The sequence below is a fragment of the Berghia stephanieae genome, chromosome 5 (genome assembly GCF_034508935.2).
Source record: "Berghia stephanieae isolate SIO BIC M18660-M18661 chromosome 5, UCSD_Bste_1.3, whole genome shotgun sequence".
NCBI lineage: Eukaryota > Metazoa > Mollusca > Gastropoda > Nudibranchia > Aeolidiidae > Berghia > Berghia stephanieae.
The window spans coordinates 9587224-9607531 of record NC_088364.1 but is presented as its reverse complement, the minus strand read 5'-3'; the positions used below and the strand labels follow the sequence as shown (position 1 = coordinate 9607531).

The 20308-nt window shown below is 36.1% G+C and overlaps 1 protein-coding gene across 3 annotated transcripts in view; it reads left to right on the top strand.

Moving 5' to 3' along the window:
- The window catches only part of LOC144972356 (monocarboxylate transporter 9-like), a 94859-nt gene extending 77117 nt beyond the window's left edge, over positions 1 to 17742 (top strand). For all 3 annotated transcript variants that reach the window (XM_078913467.1, XM_078913466.1, XM_078913468.1), the window contains exons 2-3: positions 8104 to 10734; positions 11661 to 17742. In XM_078913467.1, the coding sequence (XP_078769593.1) occupies positions 8496 to 10734; positions 11661 to 11833 (2412 nt within the window). In that variant the 5' untranslated portion in view covers positions 8104 to 8495 and the 3' untranslated portion in view covers positions 11834 to 17742. The remainder of the gene's footprint in view (positions 1 to 8103; positions 10735 to 11660) is intronic.
- Positions 17743 to 20308: the final 2566 nt, after the last annotated feature.

The window sequence follows — 20308 nt, the reverse complement described above, 5'->3', positions numbered from 1 at the left end:
TTATGGCTAGGAAAAAAACTAGTATTAGTTCATGTTACGGTTTTGCAAATGAAAGAGAGCTCCCTAGCAGTAGCAGGAAATACTCTTAAACTTGTGGACTATTTAAACACAATGACTATTCGTGAAGTGAATATGACCCCCAGCTGTGCCAAATCGAATCAGTCATGGGTGAAACGAACCAATAGGATAAGTACAATTACAGTGACATAGTCATTGGGTCTTGCGGAAGAAATTAAACGGTTATGATTATGGCTACGGTTATTTAATTTTGTATACTTGTGAAGGATAGGTATAAGTATAAGAAACAAAGAAACAAAGAAACAAAAGTACGACCAATTGGTTCCATTGATGGAAAGGTCACTGTTTGAATTCAGTTTAAGTCATTGGATTTGTGTTCTATTTGTAAGACAGTCCACTTGTGAACTAGAGACCACGAGTTCGATTCTTCTTGCGGGCGGCACAGATCTTGGAAATACTTGGGGAAAGTCTCTCTTCTTGTATTTTCTCACCATACTTAGATGTAAAACGAGTACCTGGCCAGTTGCTGCATTGTGGACGAGAAATTATAATAGACGTACAGAGTGCACGTCGCTTTCTACACTTCTGAAGGTTTGAACCCCTTGTAAGACACCTTGAGCACATTAGGAGATATTGTCGTATTATAAAATCTCACCGTTTTGCTTCCTAATGTAATAGCTGTGTCAATGGGGATTTCACGAGCTGCTCAGACCAATGTTTTATATATATATATATATATATATATATATATATATATATATATATATATATATATATATATATATATAGTGCTTAGGCCACTGGGACCCCCCCTTCCCCCCCTTTGGGAGTTTATGCCACTATGTTTTTCAAATAATAGAACTTATTGGCCATACAAATTCCACTGTTACCGTAAAAATAAGTGTCATTTAAGAGAGTTATGGCCCTTTGAAAAAAGTGAGTTGTGTCCCCTTGCAAAAAAGAGACAACATTTCTTTCAAAGGCTCTGGAGACTACAATATTAATTCAAAGATATGCATATTGGGTATCAAACTGAAGGAAATTGAATATACTATCAAACTATGTGCACAAGCTTTCAATTTGTAAATATTATATAGATTCACAGAAAGTTGAAACAATTTGTCAGTATTCTCATGAAGTGTCATATCTAAACTTATGGGCTATTTCAGTGTTTTACACAAAAATTATTTTAAATATGGCCAAAAACAGCATGTACATTAAAAATGTAGCACTGAAGAAAGCTATGGCCCAAGCCTCAACAACAACCTTCATATTTCTCCGTCACAGGAAAAACTAAAAGTGTACGCAACCCTTAAAATTTTCTCCACTTTGTGGGATGCCAAATTCATCATAATTTTCATTCTTTTTAAACATGGTATTGATGTCCAGTTGTCACATTTAAAAGTAAGTTGAAGGTGTGGTAAAAACAATAGATATATCATGAAAAAAGACTAATTTGTTCACAACCCAAGTGAAGCATCATTACCGAAGACTTTTGAACGAAATCGCATTGTTATATTATGAAGAATAATTGATACTCAAAAGGGATTCTTGATTCAAGATGCAGTAAGTACATAAAAACAATATCCTTATGTGTTTTGCAAACATGCTTTACTCCTTAACAGTTTGCACTGCTCACCAATTTATTACATATCCTCATCATCAGTAGCAAAATCCTCTTCGTCCTCTGAAGTGTCGTCAAGGAAATCACTGTCAAAGCTATCACTACCATCCTCGGCATATGTATCTTCGTCAGTACTGGTGCAGCTTTCTTCATACACAATTTCCTGCAACTCATCTGGAATGAAAGCATCTTTGAACCACTGTACTTCCAATTCATTTGCAGAATTTCTCTGCCAACCGTTATCCTCTGGTTTTGGAATGCTAGGATTCTGGCACACTGCATTCCTCCAAATGAGAGTTTGAAAGTTGGCTCTTGATATGTGCAGTGACAATACTTGACTACAAGGAGGCATCTGACACAGATCAATTCCACCACTGCATGAGATGGTACCTTTCTTTCCTATGAAACGCTGGCTAACTATGTCATACCTCACTTTGTTGACACTTGTGCATGAGGTTTTGCCATACAGCTTGCACAGAAATGACTTTAACATGAGACAGTCATTACTCGAAACAGCTGCTGATGTTCCAAATCTGGAGAACAGAATTCTAAGATCTTCCTCCTTTTGAAGAAATTTTAGAGCTTTCAGCTTTCCTTGCCCAGCAAAGCAACTTGTTGTGTCACAGCCTGTGAATGACTGGACACCAAGTAATGCATCACACATCTGTTTAGACAAAGTCTTTGCTATCTGAGAGACATTGATTTGTCGCCTGTTGTTGCCACAGCCAGTATCAAAAATCAGGGTCTTTCCAATTGTCTCTGAGAATGAAAGGAGAAGTAAGAAGACATCCGTGTCTGGTGATCTGACAACAATTGTTTCACAGTTTGGTTGGCGGGAAGCATATTGACAGTGCAGTATAATTCGTGTGTCTGCCTCTTCCTGTGATGAGTAGATATCTAGACAAGGTACAGCTGTGGTAAATTCATCCGTGTCACTGTAAAGTAAGGTGCATCTCTCTTCACAGACAAAGAAGATTTCCCTGTTTCTCAGTTTCTTTGCATATTCGTTACTTTCCCATTCCTTGAGGAGAAACCTGATAAGGGATCTTTTGTTATCAACGCAGCTGAGAAATGATTTCCAACGTCTGGGCACTGTTGTTTCAGATCCTCTTAACAAGTATGCATTATCTTCAGAAGATCATCTCCTCAATCTCTCACAACCTTTGATTGAATCTTCTATGTAAGTATCAGTCACAAAGTGTACACAAGCTGCTTGTGGTAAGGAGGAAAATGTAAGTTTGGCTACTTCACCAAATGTATTTGGGATTGCTGACAGAGTTTGTAACAGTGCATTGCCATCAACAATGTAAACGGTGTTTGTTTTTTTGCATAATCCTCGAACCTTAATGAATTGTCAGGCGTGAGCTTGTGCAACAGAGTTGCTTTGTTGGTCTTCAGAGGTAAACCATCTGATGAAGCCAGCGACCATGGAGTAGGTGTTAGAGGATATTGAAGAACTTTTTGAAGATCAACACTGTGCTCTTGGGACAAAACAAGAAGCTGGCCAAATAAATTTCTTTGTGCCTTGATTTTGACCACGTTCATGTCTTTTTTCACTGTTACCACTTTCCTCAATGATGCAAATGTCTTGGTCTTGTTCCTATCTAATGGCTTGTGAAATTCTACAGTCTTTTCCTTCAGTCTGTTTTCAACAAAACTTTCAAACAATCTTTTTCCTGTTTTTTTCCACGGCTAGCAGGTCATCAGCAACATCCTCTTGCACTTTCATTCCTGAAGCTAGACTGACCAGACCATCTTCAACTTCAAAGGGATTGATAAATACTGAAAATGCCTGGATGATCTTTTGCACTCGCTTTTCACTTTGTCTTTTTTCTGCAAGGCTCAATTCTTTGTGGGTGTCTATATCCATACAGTAGTTGTTGCTGATCATTCTTTGGGTTGCTGATACATATTCTGCTCGATTGTGTCTTGTTACACTCCAACGGTAATAGCTTGGAAGACTCTTGCTGAACCCAACAATACCTCCTTTTGTCTTTGCATGTTTGTTTATTGTTTGTTCAATGGTCATATCAACTGCTATTCTTCCAGCAGGCGTCCTTGATCTGGAGACACTAAATCCATTATCGTGTAACATTTCTTCTGCCCCTGGGTGGAATGAATCAGGTTGGCTAGTGACACAAAATATACACTGAGATACTTGGCATAATTGTGGTGATTCATGGTAAAAAGCAGTGGGCAAAGTTCTTTTAAACAAGATATATGAAGAAGAAAGTTGTTTGTCTTTGTAGCTCGCAGAAACTGGAGGAGAAGCCAAACTCTGTCCATGTATTGGATCCAGTATTGTGCAGTTTTTCCGTACTTTCCTGAGCGGAAACTCTCTTTGAAGGCTTCATACTGGGAAAATAACTCAGCATACACAGTTGACTGGAGAATTTTATTAGCTGTATGGCTTGAAATTCCTTCGGTAAATTCCTTTATGTAAGACATGAGGTCTTTACTGAGTTTTGAATCTGTGTCCTGCTCAAATTTTGCAAGCAGAAGCCTCTCTAGAGCCTCCAAAACAGACACATGCACTCGTATAGCCCTGTTGTAGTTCTTTCCACTCATAACCCTATCCATAGAACCATGTGCACATAGCCCAGCTTCAGTCACAATTTCTTCAAAACCAGATCCTCTTTGGAGCTTTCCCAGGGCACCAAGATATGACATTATGGTGTGAAAGACACCCAGGTGAATAATGACTGTTTTGTAAAGCTGTGGGTTTTGCCAGACAATATCGTAAGCTTTCTTTGCTACAGCAAGGTCAAATGTTACAAATGTATATGGCTGACCAAGCTCTTGTGTTGCCTCCAAAGATAGTTGTAGCACCTTCTGTACTGTAGCTGCTTCAGTTATGGGAGCATTGATGACAGGCATATATTCAACAATTGAAGGCATGTTGGTTTCATTTTCATTTTGGGGGTTTGGAGTTGTTGATGGAAGCCAACCTTTCCAGCCAGGGAAACGTTCTCCGTCTGAATTCAACTTCATCCTACAGAACACCCACAGAAAATTATCTTGGTGCAGCTGTCTTGATTGTTTTCTACTGTTGTTGTGGAAACAGTCAGAGAAGGTTCTGCTCTTCCAGTTGCAAAGCAAGGCTGAATTTGGATGGGTTTGAAAGTTGCTGACCTTTTCTTTGTTTTTCCAGTCGTGACATTTTGTTGGTGTGAAATAGGGTTAAGTCTAAAAATCACAAAATTACGCTTACACCAAAGGATACACTTTCAGAAATATGTGTTATATGCCCATTAATCATGCCTGAATTGTGCTAGTACAAAATTCCTCTTGTTTATTTATCACTGAAAGGAAGCAAATACACTGTAATATATATTTTTTTTCATATTATAGAGAAAATGGCTATCAAAGATTTAAAAACCCTATATAGCTTTGTAAAATATTTTATGATATGAGGCAAAAAATGAGAAATGACAATAAAATTCCACCATTTATTGCATTTGAAGCAATTTTAGGGTGATAAACAATCATTTTATGCACAAAAATGAGTTCACGAAAAATTGCACCCGATGACCTTTCAAGGGCCATAACTCCTGTAAATGATACTTGAAAAAACTGTAACACCCGGATTAATTTGTGTTATATGTCCCTGAAGCATGCCTGAATTGTGCTAGTGCAAAATCCCTCTTGTTTATTCATCCTGAAAGGAAACAAGTACACTGTAATATATTTTTTTTTCAAATTATAGAGAAAATGGCTATCAAAGATTTAAAAACGCTATATGGCTTTGTAAAATATTTTATGATATGAGGCAAAAAATGAGAAATTACAATAAAATTCCATTATTGATTGTATGTGAAACCATTTTAAGATGATAAACAACCATTTTATGCACAAAAAAGATTTCACAAAAAATTGCACCTAATGACCTTTCAAGGGCCGTAACTCTCGTAAATGACACTTGAAAAAACGGTAACACCCGGATTAATACTCAAGATATATTGCTGTTTCAGAAAAACCATGTGGCGAAAACTCCCCCAGGGGGGGGAGGGTTTCGCCCACTGGCCCATGCACTAATATATATATATATACCAAATCAGAAATCTTCTGACCATTAGCCCAGAACATTTGCCCTTCCCTGACCCCTCTTAATCTCCTTTCAGCTATTATTGACCCCCAATGCCCCTCGCCGCCTTCATTTATTATACCCTCATAAAAAATTTCATTGAGCCAATCGTCATAACTGGTTGACTTGCCCTATAACCAGTTAAGTTAATTGCCATACTGTGGAAAGACATGTATTAAAAAATTTGGCCAGAAAACTCACCCTTCAAATATCGATCGATTTAGATGACCCTCATCTTGGAAAAAAAGCAAACAAAAAAACAAAACAAAACCTCTCAACCTGTTACTCCGCGAAGTACCAGCTTTGAGAGTTTTTGCCAAGATGAGGGTCAATAATCGATGGGCATCTAATTTGAAGGATGAGTTTTCTGGCCAAATTTTTTAAATACATGTTTTTCCGGGGTAGGCCAGTTAACTAGTTACTATACACGGAATGAATCCAAGTGTTAAACCACCGGCCCTTCGTGTTGAATCCCATTGCAAACAGAAAACTGTTGTTTATTGAAGGTATATTCCACTGGAACTGACATGCCAGCCGGAAACCTCTTTTCCTTTTAGAATGACAAATCGTTCTGTTAGTTTGAATTATTTCATTTCTTTTTCAAATTATTATCTCATTTAGTAATAAGAGAAAGAAGACTTAACAACAATTCTAAGTGTAAAAAAAAGTAAAGACACCCCCCCTCCAAACAAACAAACAAACAACAACAAAAAACAAACAAAAAAAACAACAAACAAAACAAAACAAAACACCAACAAACAAATTACCCCCCCCCCCCCGCGCAAAAAAACCCCAACAAAAAAAAACAAACAAAATAAAACTAAACAACCCCCCCCCCCAAAAAAAAAAAAAAAAAAAAAAAAACCACCAAAAACAGTGGATATGGTCTCTCACGAAAAAGACTCTACTCTTGCTAAAGACTCAATTCCAAGAGACAAGAGAGATTTTTTGCTACTGTAACTGAAGTTAGGACACCATAGCTTACAAAATTGTCAACATTTATTATACAACACCGATATGATGCACTTGTTAGATGCTGAAGGGGAGCACCATCATAATATTAATTACAAAAACATTTCATCGCTGCTTCGTTGCGATTTTCAGTTTTTATGAGTTATTTATTGTAAAGCAATGGCGTCTTGGTAAACAATGAATGAACTCTTTTGTGTTTACGAATCCTCTCCCATCTCCATTGCAGTTGATATATAACACGTTTGGATATTATTTTGTGTATGGAAAACAGGCAGCAAGGTACAAAAATATAAAACTTTACTTTTGATCATTGATACATATAATATATAAATTAGATATATAGATATTGTTACCTGAATGCATTACCCTTTCCGTGATCAGTTCTCTTCACAACATTATATATCCGTTCTCTCTTTCCTGTTATATTCTAAAGGGGCCTGTACTTTGAGATACTCTTTAAAAAACCCCATTAAAAAAAAAAAAACAACAAAAAACCCAAAGAAATCACCCCCCCCCAAAAAAAAAAAAACAAAAAAAACAAACAAAACCAACCCCTCACCCCCCCCCCCCCCCCAAAAAAAAAAAAAAAAAGAAAAGAAAAAACCCCATAAAACAAACGAAAACAGCAAAACGACCAAAAATAAAAAAAAAATAAAAAAAAAGAAGAAGAAAGAAACAAAAAACAAAAGAACAAAAACAAAACAAAAACAAACACATCAACGATGTCATTAAATATGAATTGTCTGTGTTAAACTTGTTCGACAAGGTTGGTAATTGGAATGACTATGCTGAATTGGAACTGTCACGTGTAAGAATTTGACAAGTAAAGCTGCATTACATTCTTTCCTTGTTAACTTGTTATCTCCCGTACAAGTATTTAAAAATTGGCCAAAAAAACAAAAAAAAAAAAACAACAAAAAAACAAAACAAAAAAAAACAAAACAAAACAGACTGAGTTGATCCACGTGTCAAGAATTAGAACGAATTGTGTTTTTAAACTGCTATGTGGTCTCGTGGTATGACACTTGCCTTTGGATCGGAAGGTCCAGGGTTCGAGTCCTGTTTTGAGTGGGGCATAGTTTAGCCACTGGAAAAGGCTCTTTACTAACATTCTCTCACCGTACTCACGAGTAAAATGAGTACCTGTCCGTTAACATCTTTGTCTCTGTCGGAAAAAATGGAATGTCGTCTTACGGATGTCATGTCTTGTCCTACATGCTTAGTGTTGTTGTTGGCTAGGGACCCCTTGTAAAGCGCCATGAGCACGTTTTGTGGATATTGCTCTATATAAATGCTCAAGTTTCCTTTTTCTTTTTAAAAAAGCCTTACCGTTGAGCCACTACCGCCTCTAACCTCTTACTCCGACCATCGCATTCATCTCTGAATATTTTTTCATTCTTGACAGATTCAAGCCAATGTCGAATCCACGCGTTCATCAGCCTGTCTCCGTAGATAACAACATCGTCTGCCGGTGGAAGGACCCCAATCTTGAATTCGCCATTTGGACTTCTAGTTATTCCATGAAGAAACCCAGTTACAAACCAAAAACTTGCTTTATTGCTATCCCATTTGTTAAACGACAAAGTAACTGTGATGTCGTGTTTAATAGCATTTAGACCTTAAAAAACAAACTAATCCGGTGAATTCTTTATTTTGTAAGTTTGTATATAATTTGAGTAAGTTCTATAAAGAGTATATCAAAAATTTTGCTCGACTTGATTTGTGAATTTGATAAGGGAAAAAATCGCCTATTGAGATTTCATTGAGTTATCTTTGTTAAAAGGAATCTGTAGGAACATGCCTAGCGACGATGATGATTCTTCGCTACAATTTCAAAAGCTCTTGCCAACCACTACCACCTCCTCTTTGCCCTCCCCCAACAAGACTGTGAATTCCAGCTCGAATCGCGATGATCCCAAGAACACGTCAGCTTGCGAAGATGATCTCAGCTTTTCCTTCAGCAAAGAAGTCAGTTGGTCGTCTCCAAAAGCATTACGACACGGGACTTCCACCAATAACCCGGAAGACTGTTACAGATGGCTTCTGCATGGAAGAGATCGAAAAATCAGCGAAGGAGCTCTTTCATCTGATACATCGGCATCGTCTTCGTCAACATCGTCGTCGTCGTCTTCATCATCTGATTCCTCTTTCCTTTCTCCCCCGCTCCCTCCACCTCCGGATGGGGGTTGGGGATGGATGGTCGTTTTTGGAGCTTTCATCGTCCTCCTTATCTGCGACGGTCTTGCCTATTGCTTTGGCGTCATCTACTATGAACTCCTGGTCCAGTTCGGAGAAAGTCGCAGCAAAACCTCTTTGGTCGGGAGCTTATTCTATGGGGTCTCCATGAGCCTTGGACCGCTTGCGAGCGCCCTGACGACTCGGTTTGGGTGTAGAAAAGTGACAATATTTGGAGGTATCTTGTCTTTCATTGGGTTAATTTTGTGCCATTTTGCCACATCCATCGGGATGCTATATTTTACTTTCAGCATAGTGGTGGGAATAGGGTTTTCTATGTGTTATGTGACGTCAGCGGTTGTGGTGCACTTCTATTTCGACAAACGTCGATCTTTGGCAACAGGCCTGTCGGTTTTTGGTACTGGCGTTGGAACATTCACTTTTGCACCCTTTATGGAATTTCTCATCAGCGAATACGGTCTCGGGGGAATGTTTCTGATTATGGCAGCGATCAGCCTTAATTTAGTTGTGGCGGGAATGCTCTTCGTACCACTCAAATTCACAGAGGAAGAGAGATGGCAGCATTACCTCGCCGAGTTTGAGAAGCTACCCCATGGTATGGAAGACCTAGAGCTTGGTAGGTTAAGGTATGCCAGCGAAAGCACGGAATTAAGTTCAGAGGGTGATGCCATTGATGAAGATTGTCGCACAATGTCAATGCTCTCTTTGCCCACATTCATTTCTGAAAAGAAGCAGATTGAGCCGTCGTCGGATATATTACGCGAGGCGTTGAAAAACAGTAAAAACCCTCACTTGACTTATATGCGGTACATGAAGAATGCGTATTTAAGATCCAATAGGGACGATAGAAAAGACGAAAACACTATGGACTTGGGAAAAGACAAAACGGTCACAATTTCAAGTGACCTTGCCCAACTCGTGTCGAGTTCTAACACGTTATCAGAGGACATCCACCAAAGCACCAAGGCAATCAATAAAAACGTGCTGGACGGCATCCAACCACAAATTGTTGTACATAAAGCGAAGAACACAAAAATATCTAGCGATACAAAGCTGTTGCCTTTGACGGAAGATGTACGAAAATCGACCAGCTTCCTCAACATCAGTAACGCATTCAAGTCTCAGTCTCTCTCGAGGTTGGTGCCCGGGATGTACTTGGGAAAACACACCGCTATGGGCATGCAGCTTCTCTTATACAGAACAGACATTTTCTACCGGCGTCATTTGGATCGGCCAATTCCAGACAACCGCCCGTGTCTTCTCGGTACCAGTTGTCCAGAACTGGAAGCCAGTAGCTTAGAAGTCGAACCCAAAGGTTGGTTCCGCCGCTTCGTCAAAACCTTAAAATCTGAAGCTTCTGAAATCATTCTCAGTATGATCGATTTCAGCTTATTCCGAAATGTCTTTTTCACCGTGTTTACGGTGTCAAACTTTGTGTTTTACTTCTGGAGCGACATCCCATACATGTTTGCCTCAGATCACTCAGTTGCTCAAGGAATCAGCACGGAGATGGCGTCTTTCCTCTTATCCATTATTGGTATCCTCAATGCCATTGGTCAGCTATTTTTCGGGGTGATCGGAGACATGAAATGTGATCTTATCTCTATCTACGCCATCGCCATGATCTTGTCCGGGGTCTTTGTGTGTCTGGTACCCCTGATGAAGGCATATTGGAGCATGGCTCTCATCAACGCCATTTTCGGGTTCTTTGTCAGTGTCAATTACCCGTTCGTGCCTGTGCTGCTTGTGAACTACCTCGGCGTTGAGCATCTGACAAACGCTTACGGGTTGTTGATGCTGATGCAAGGCATAGCAAATGTCCTAGGGCCGCCCTTTGCAGGTAGGTTCAAGATATATATTGTTATATTAATACACTACAAAGAAATGCACCTTGCATTATCAGAAAAGTGTTTATTAAATTTTTTTTTTAATTCTTCTTAAAACCCTCTTTTTATATTTCTGGATGGATTTAATGTAGGATTTATCGTAATATCGTAAATGGCCGAGATATAGATGGTGGCAGTGATGTTATGTAGTGATATGATGATATGATGATGTGAAATGTGATGAAGAGGATGATGATGATGGTGAGATGATGATGAGTGATGATGATGATGATGATGATGATGATGATGATGATGATGATGATGATGATGATGATGATGATGATGATGATGATGATGATGATGATGATGATGATGATGATGATGATGATGATGATGATGATGATGATGATGATGATGATGATGATGATGATGATGATGATGATGATGATGATGATGATGATGACGACGACGACGATGATGATGATGATCATGATCATGATGAGTATCCGAGCGCTTGAGTTGAAAGAGGGGGGTGTGGGGGATAGCAGTGGCGAATATATAACAATTTAAAAGAAATTAATAATATGTTCTCGATGTGCACTGCGCGTGGTGCTTCATTTGAAAAGCGTTCTAACCAGTGAACTGCCGTACTCTGGAAAAAACAAAAACAAACAAACCCATGTATTTAAATTTTTGGCCAAAACACTCATCGCACAGTGTAAAGTCCCAGGTTTTAGAGTATTTTTTGTTGTCAAGATGAGGGTCATTTAAAATTAATCGATATATTATTATGAAGGACGAGTTTTCTGGCCACATTTTTAGATACACGTTTTTTCTAGTGTACGGCAGTTAAATGGTTAACAATCGCGCCTTGTGTTGATTATATTATTTCGGATAATTTCAATTTTGTAATCATTTTGATCTTTCTCTTTGATCTCAGGTTGGATCTCTGATGAGACAAAAAGTTACAACGCTGCCTTTTATTTGTCGGGTCTGTTCTTTGCCGCCAGCGGTGTGATCATGTTCATCGTCCTCATCCCAGGGTGCCGTGTGCAAAAGGTTTCGTCTGATCACGACACAGAAAAGGAAATCCCAAACCATAACGATGTTTAGATAATAATTAAATAAATGTCGTGTGCAAAAGGTTAGATCTGAAATCTGCTGATACATGGAAAGAGATATGCATTACATAATTTGATATTATGAAAAATTGACATTACTGTTAGAGATGATAAAATGTAAAAGTGTTAAAGAAATAATGATAATAATTATTTCTAAAAATGATTGAAGGCTAATTTTTACATGCATAATTGCTTCGATGATTACTCCTGGTTACGCCAATTTTTCAAAGCTTAAAGATGAATATCGGATCAAAATTGATAAATAATCGACGTCCACGTATTTGCAAGTCTGTAACGGAAATCTCAAAAATTGACTGGTAAGATTTTGATGGGATACTAAGCTCCTAGAAGCTGTGGGCTGAAAAAAAAAGTAATAAACAAATTGTGAATATGTCACAGCTTTAAAAAAGAACAAAATACCAAACACGGAACGTTTCGGGGTCAAAACCCTTCTTCAGCCACAAACAAAGTACAAACAATGAAAACAAGGAAAACAAAAACATTGCTGAAAAAAAATAACCCAGATTGTTGATTGTTTATTACTTTTTGGTCAGACTTTGGCGTTGAAAAGAAAGATGCAAATAATTCTGATGCAACAAACGTCTTCAGTACTTATTTCGTGGTCGCTAACCACGACATTGCCACCTTTAAGATAAGACGCAAGCTAAGGCGTCTAAATCATATGCACATCTATGCACAATATGATATTCGATTATTTTGATGTACCAGAAATCCCGTCACTATTAGGTAAAAAACTGGTCTACATTATGTCGTGTTGCCTTACTCCCTATTGCCAGTGCAGGATATGATCAGTCTGAAGCAGAAAAATTCTGGATTTTCATTTTTAAAAAACATTTTATGAAAGAATATGCTCAGAGCATTTTAATCTGTATTTGAAGCAAGTCGGGTGATTTTTCATGAAGTTATGGGAAAGGTATCCAGCAACTTTTCTCAAATTTCATACTTTTTCAACTTGACTAGCTGTAAAAAATATTATTTAGAAGTGAAATTAAGCTTTGATATTTCCCGAAAATGTACAAAAGGGTTTGATTTAATCATTTATGACAAGAACTAATTTTTGATAAAAAATTGACCTTCTAACTAATCTTGGCCATATCTCAGTTCAAACCTTTTCACCATCCGACCGATTATGTCATTCACTGTAATTAAAAGATGTTCTTTTTAAGTTTTGACGCTCACCCTTTGCACTTCCACAATACTCCGATCTCTGAGATCTAATAATTCATAAATCCCCCCACTGTTTTATATATATATGTTGTTTTTTAATTTTTAATAAAATTTGTGCCCTATTCTTTGACGACTTAAAAAAATACTCGAGTACTCCTCGGCGTTTTCAATTACATATAATATGTTGGAGTCTTAATCCACTAGTGTGCTTATTATTTTATGAACAGTTTGTTTCTCACTTGGAAATATTTTTTTTTTAATTCATCATTTCTTTTTCTTTTGAATATTTAAAAAAAATGTATTTTTTTTTTTTACATTGCTGTTTCACTGGGTGGGGGTCTTCTGACCATAGCTGGCAGGCAGACACTCAAATGTATAATATATTTTTGTTTAATTTAAAGGAAGGAAAATTAGATTTTTTTTTTACCTAGTAAATTATCTCTCTAATGCCCTGTTATAATTATTTGTTTTGAATATATTGTACTTTTTAAACATTCGAGTGTATCCTTCATTTCGGGATCTTTTTCTTGTGCCTGGACGGGACCTTTTGTTATAGAACGGTAGGGCTGCCTGAAGCCTGTGATCGTGAAAATACTAACGAAAGAGTGAAAATGAATAGGCTTCGTATGGGAACAATACAGACAACGGGCGTTTCGGGCTAAAACCTTCGTCAGCACAACAATAATCAAATTAACGTGGAAAACAAATAAAATAAAACAAGTTATTTTGCATTTTAATTTTATCAGTTTTCCACGTTAATTTGTGTATTACAGGGCTGACGAAGGGTTTGTACCCGAAACGTCCATTGTCTGTATTGTTCCCATACGAAGCCTCTCCATTTTCGACCTTTTGCTAACCAGTTAATTACTGTGTCTGGAAGACACGTATTAAAAAATTTGGCCAGAAAACTCGTCCTTCAAAAATCGATCGATGCTTGAAGGACGGGTTTTCTGGCCAAATTTTTAAATTCGTGTCTTTGCAGAGTACTGCAATTTACTGGTTAATGTTAAAAATAGGCAGACATGTCTGTGGATTGCTCGTGGAATTTTCTATTCCATTTATTGATACATTCCACTTAGTCTTACTTTTCTTACGGTGCTTTTAACTTCAGATCTACAAATTTCCCTTTTTATCGCGGCTGAAATGACCGAATACTGTTGCAAGTGCCGTAAAACCCCTAAAAATTAAACAAATTGTTATTTAAGAGATTTGTGGTTTTGTGTTTGGGGTGGTGCTGTCATTGTTGTTAATTCGGGTGGCCGCTATACTATTGGAAAGATAAACAATCTACTCAATTTGATTTTTAAAATTTTCTTTTTGTTGTTGTTTATGGTTGTTATGGTTTTCTTTTGGATTTTTGTTGTTGTTGATCTGAGTGGCCGCTATGATATTTGAAAGAAAGAAAATACATAATCTTGTGATCAAGATGGATATTTAATTTCTCACTTCTACAATGCACACGTTTTGTAAATAATGTGAATACGAAATTTGTCCTCTTCTCTCTCTCTCTCTCTCTCTCTCTCTCTCTCTCTCTCTCTCTCTCTCTCTCACAGACACACATACACTCGCACACACATGAGCGTATATGTGTATGCGCATGCGTGTATGAGCAGAGGGAAATCATTCATTCAAATAATGAGCACTCAATGCAATGAACGCTGGATTTGGGAATCTATAAATAGACTTGTATAATATGGGTTGAAGAAGGGATGAAATAAGGGTTGGGGTGGGGGTTGGAAAAGGAAGGGGGGGGGGGGGGGGTATTGGGAGGTGGGAATACTTCTATACATTATAATATTATTGAATAGTAAAATGACGGGTGATTATCTTTTACTTTTGTACTGGCTTCATTATTTAAATCGTTTTGTTTTTTTACTTTGAAGTTTATCAAGAAAATTTGTCCTATTTCTATAAACCACATTGTACACAATATGACATGTTTGCACAACCACATTCGAAAATGAGTACCTGGACGTTAACAGCGTTGTCTCTGTCGGAAAAAAAAATTGTAATATCGCCTAACAGTCATCACGTCTCGTCCTACATGAGAAGCGTTGCTGTTGGCCACGGACACCTTGTAAAGGGCCTTGATCACGTTTGGTGGATATCGCACTACGTAAATGTTCAAAGCTTTTTTTTTAAATACGACATTTAAATAATTTTGTTTCTGAAAAAAAAAGAAGTAAATAGTGATGGGGTAAAAGTATCAAAAGCCAAATTCATTGTGTGTCGTAGAATTCCCAGTAATAAAAATACATTTGAAGATAACAGCTTCAAAGGAGAACAAAATACCAAACATGGAACCTTTCGGGCTCAAAACCCTTCTTCAGCCAATTACACAATACAATTAAAAACATATCTTAAAAACCAGATAGACGGCGAGGGAATATTTCTAGCAGAGTTCCAGAGTTGTCCCCGCTAAAGAATGAATTTGTGAGTGAACTAAAACGCCATGTATTACATATTATACCAGTTTCCACTGTTTATTTGCTCAACATAATTTTATTTATATTATCATAACTTTAAGTAGTTTGTTGGTAACATCTTTTTTTTATCGGTGTTAAACATTGTTTGGATTTTTAAAATATAATAAACTATTTTGTATCATTGAAAAAGAAGAAAATGATTTTAATCAAATTAAAGAAATAAAAGTATGTTGTTCATTTATTTCGTGTGTTTGACGGACTTCTCCAGACGCTTTATTTTGTTGTCAGATTGCATTACCGAGATTTTTAAAAAGGTTAGAAAGGTTATAAAGATAAAAACCAAAACCAAAACAAACAACAAATAAAGAAGCAAACAACCAATAAAACAAAAGTAAATTAACAAAAGTATGTCTTGATTGTTTGTGAATTCCAGGTATGATTTCAGGCATAGCGATATTATTTATTTTGATTTTTTGTTTTTGTTTTTGATTTTATGACACTGACTTCGTGGTAACTTTGTTTAGTGGTTTTGATCGAAATGATGAAGCATAAAATCTGGCATAATGAAATGAAAAAGTTTCCTCCGACTTTTGTACTCCATTGAATCTTTTGACATTTTACATTTTATCTCTAGTTGTATTTTGTTTGTTTTCTTTAACGATATTTTTCGGGTTTTAAAATTTCACCTTTACATTTGTTTACATTTATTTTTGATGAAATGATAATTTGCTATTAGTAAATCATGTACACCATTAATGTACACCAGTTTCCTTTCTTGTCTTTATAAATCAAAAATTTATTGTTGATTTTCTATTTTGATATATTACACATTTATATGTTTTATTTCTTTTTACACAAGTTCCATTCTATTTCCATTCTGTTTTACAGAACTTTAAACTAAAACAGTGTTTTTGATTTTGTCTCATCAAATTTTATATTTATACTGCGTAAAAAATAAACAAACAAACACAAAAATAAATACAAAAAAATAGAAGATAAGAAAAAGATGAAATTTTAAAAAAGCAGCACAACCGCCCCCCCCCCCCCCCCACCGAAACAAAAACAAAAAAAAACAAAAAACAAATTGACACGCCTTGCTTTCAATTATCAATCTAATGGGAGTGAAGATTATGAATATGGATGAGCTTTTACACGTCTATGATGACAACACTGTTTATTGTGAGTAATGTTCACAATGCATCTATTATTTCATTACAGTTCAAATGAGGATGGTTTGAGTTCACGAAGAAGTGCAGAAACCGCCATGTTTTTCCAAATTGTTCCCTTTTTATTTGGTTTTGAAAGATCTGTATGACCTACATCAAAAGTACTTGATAAAGTACTTTGATTGTAAATATAAGTACGTATTAAAAAAAACAAACTTGATTATGGATAAATACTTTTAAAATTCCGCCTAAGAGTCAGACGAGTGCTTCCTTTTTGTTTGAGAACTCTTTGTTCTTTGAAAAGTACCTACGGTACTTCTGTTTTTTTTTTGGTTGTAGTTTTTTTCTGTTTGTTTTTATTTTGTTATTGATTTGTTATTTTTTCCACTTGATCTAAGCACCATTTTACATTAGAAAAAAAAAAGCTTTTTAAACCTAATGTGACCCAGACAAGAGTCGGCAGCGCCATCCTCATAAACAGATAATGGAAAATTAAATGAAAAGCTCCTATTTAACGTTAGTCGCGTGTTTCGCCTTTGTATTGTTGTTCCTAAAGAGACGCTCAAAATATTTCGCGTTTTTGTGTGTGTGTGTGTTTTTTTTTATTTTTTTGATTACTTTTTGTCATCATCATCATCATCATCATCATCATCATCATCATCATCATCATCATCATCATCATCATCATCATCATCATCATCATCATCATCATCATCATCATCATCATCATCATCATCATCTTCATCAAGACCTCTCTCTCCTTTTCTCCTCCTCCTTCTTCCCCCCCCCCCCCCCCTAATTTCATGTTGTACACTTTCCGTCTGTCTCTTATCTCCGTTTGACATCAATGACGACCGTTACATCTATCAAATTGTTACACATCAAAATGGCATTCAGTTTGTGATTACAATTGAATTATTTTATACTTGTTGATATTCAGATTGTGGCACAGGAAAATCAGGTACAGGATGCAAGACCAGAAACGATAAAGGCAACCCCCTACCCCCCAAAACAAAAACAAAAAACAACAACACAAAAAAAAAAAACAACAACAAAACAACAAAAACCACACCAAAAAAAAAAAAGCAAAAAAAAATAATAAAAAAACAAAAAAAAAACCACACACACACAATAAAAGCAAATCAAATATAAATAAGTAAGTAAATAAATATAAAAGACAATTTTTCGGTCCAACCTCTACATTTATTATCTAAAGTGGTCTTTTAGAGCCATAAAGCCCATGGAGCTTGAATTCATCCCGGTTTTCAAAGCCTTATACGGACAACTGATATTGCTTGCTATCCTTGGATGCTAATAAATATTTTTTTAAAAGAATAACTTTTTAAAATGTAGAAAAGTGTATAAAATATTTCACATTGTATCCTTATTTTTCTGTGCCACCAATTTTTGTTTTCACCCTCGAATTGTATATTTTAAAATAAATATCTATACGTTTGCAACCCTTCTTCTTTAAAGCAATATAATATATTTATTATTATTTTTATTTTACACAAGCTCAAAATTGTATTGACTACCACTGTTGTTTACCTTTTGTTTTAAATAATTTTAATGCGCCCATTTATTATTTGTTTTATCTCACTACATACATTCTTACACTATAATAATATAACTGTTGGCGGGAGATTGAAGCTGACTCCATCTTTCAATTGATTTTACACTTAGATTTAAAATTTCTATTTCTATATAAATGTTTGCATCTTTAATCGGTTTACCGTTGATGAAACTCTTGTTTTTAAATAAAATGAAAAAAAAAAAACAAAAACAAAACAAAACGAAACGAAAATACAAACGGAACCCACCCCCCCCCCCCAAAAAAAAAAAAAAACAACAAAAAACAAAAAACAAAACAAACAAACACATGCTTGGTCATGTTATATCTGTATAGATTTATACAACTATTTTATATATACAGACCTATCTACCTACTGCTACGAAAATTTCGTAGATATACGAATTTTCGGGTCCTAGTTGAGTTGACAATTATATATAGATCTTTAATTCAATATACTTATTGAAACAAAGTTTTGTTGCCAGAGCTGGTTTATAAAGGAGTTTACAGCATTGATTAAATGTATTTAAACAGAAATTGGTAATTTTTAAACAGTAATGTCTACTGTGTTATTTACCCATGAAAACTACGAATTTTCCCATTTTGATGTAGATAGGTCTGTTTTGGTATCGCACAATTCGTGGTCTTGGAAATCCTTCGATTAATTTTTAAATTTATATTTTTAATTTGCATAATTTTGTAATGTAAACGAATTTGCTTGTATGTTGTATGTGACCCACCGTCTCCAAACGGTATTATGTTGGAATGACTCGGATACTGGAATTAAAATATAATGATTATGATAATAATAATGATAATAATAATAATAATAAAATAATAATAATAATAATAATAATAATAATAATAATAATAATAATAATAATAATAATAATTATTATTATTATTATTTTATTATTATTATTATTGTTATTATTATTATAATCATCATTATTATTTTTGTTATTTTTGCAATGTAAGAAATGGTAATGTATTTATTCTCCACCAAAAAAGAATAGACATGAATACCAAGGTTCATATTCGTGGCTATGAATTATGAATACCATTTCCAACACCCAGTTCATTCCAACGTAATACCGCTTTTAGACGGGGTTGGGAACATTTTATATAAAAACTGTGCAGCTACGTGGTCTTGTGGTATGACACTCGTCTTCGGCCTGGAAGGTCCTGGAGTTCTAGTCCTGCTCTCGGTGGCGCATTGTTGAGTCCTTGGAAAAGCCTCTGTACTGGTAGTCTCTCATCGTTCCCAAGTGTAAAAGGAGTACCTGACCGTTAACAACGTTGTTTCTGTCGGAAAAAAATTCGTAATATCACCTAACAGACGTCATGTTTCGTACTAAAATGTTAAGTGTTGCTGTGGGCTTGGGGCCCCTTGTAAAGCGCTTTGAGCACGTTTAGTGGATATTGAACTATATGGTGATTTTATAATTCGGGTTTAACCTATAATTTACTTACGACGCTTTGTTCACATTCTATATCATTGCACGATATGAATATCTACGTGTCATAAAATCATTGTTTTTCTTTTATATATGCAAACAGTTGTCTCTAAATTATGTTGTATTGTGTTGCCTTCAGGAAATCTCATGGAATTTTAGCTCAAACTCATGTTGTTTTAGTTATAACTTTAAATAGTGAGGGAAGTGGTGGGGTGGGGTGGGGGTGGGGAGGGAGGGGGGTGCAGCGACATGGAACGCCGAAGGTTTTGGATGAGAATTCAATTCATACGGAAGAAGAAATAAAATAACAACCAGGAAACAAATGCTTATAAATTTTCAAATTCTTCATCCACTATGCCTTCAGCATGCCAGGTGGACTTCTGGAATAACATGGATTTAAAGATTTGGCCAGACAACTCGTCCTTCAAATATCGGTCGATTTAAATGACCCTCTTCTTGGCATAAACTCTCAAAAACTGGTACTTTATTAAAGACCACGCCTGGGTGGGGTTCCTACCTCCCATAGTGGGCAGGGAGGTACATACTATATCTTCTATCCCCCTATATCTGTTTTCCAACTTGCATTCTGTCTTTGTCTTGGAATGAGATTACTTGGTTTTGTCCTGGCCTTGGCCGGAGTCCTAGCTGGGAGGGAAACAG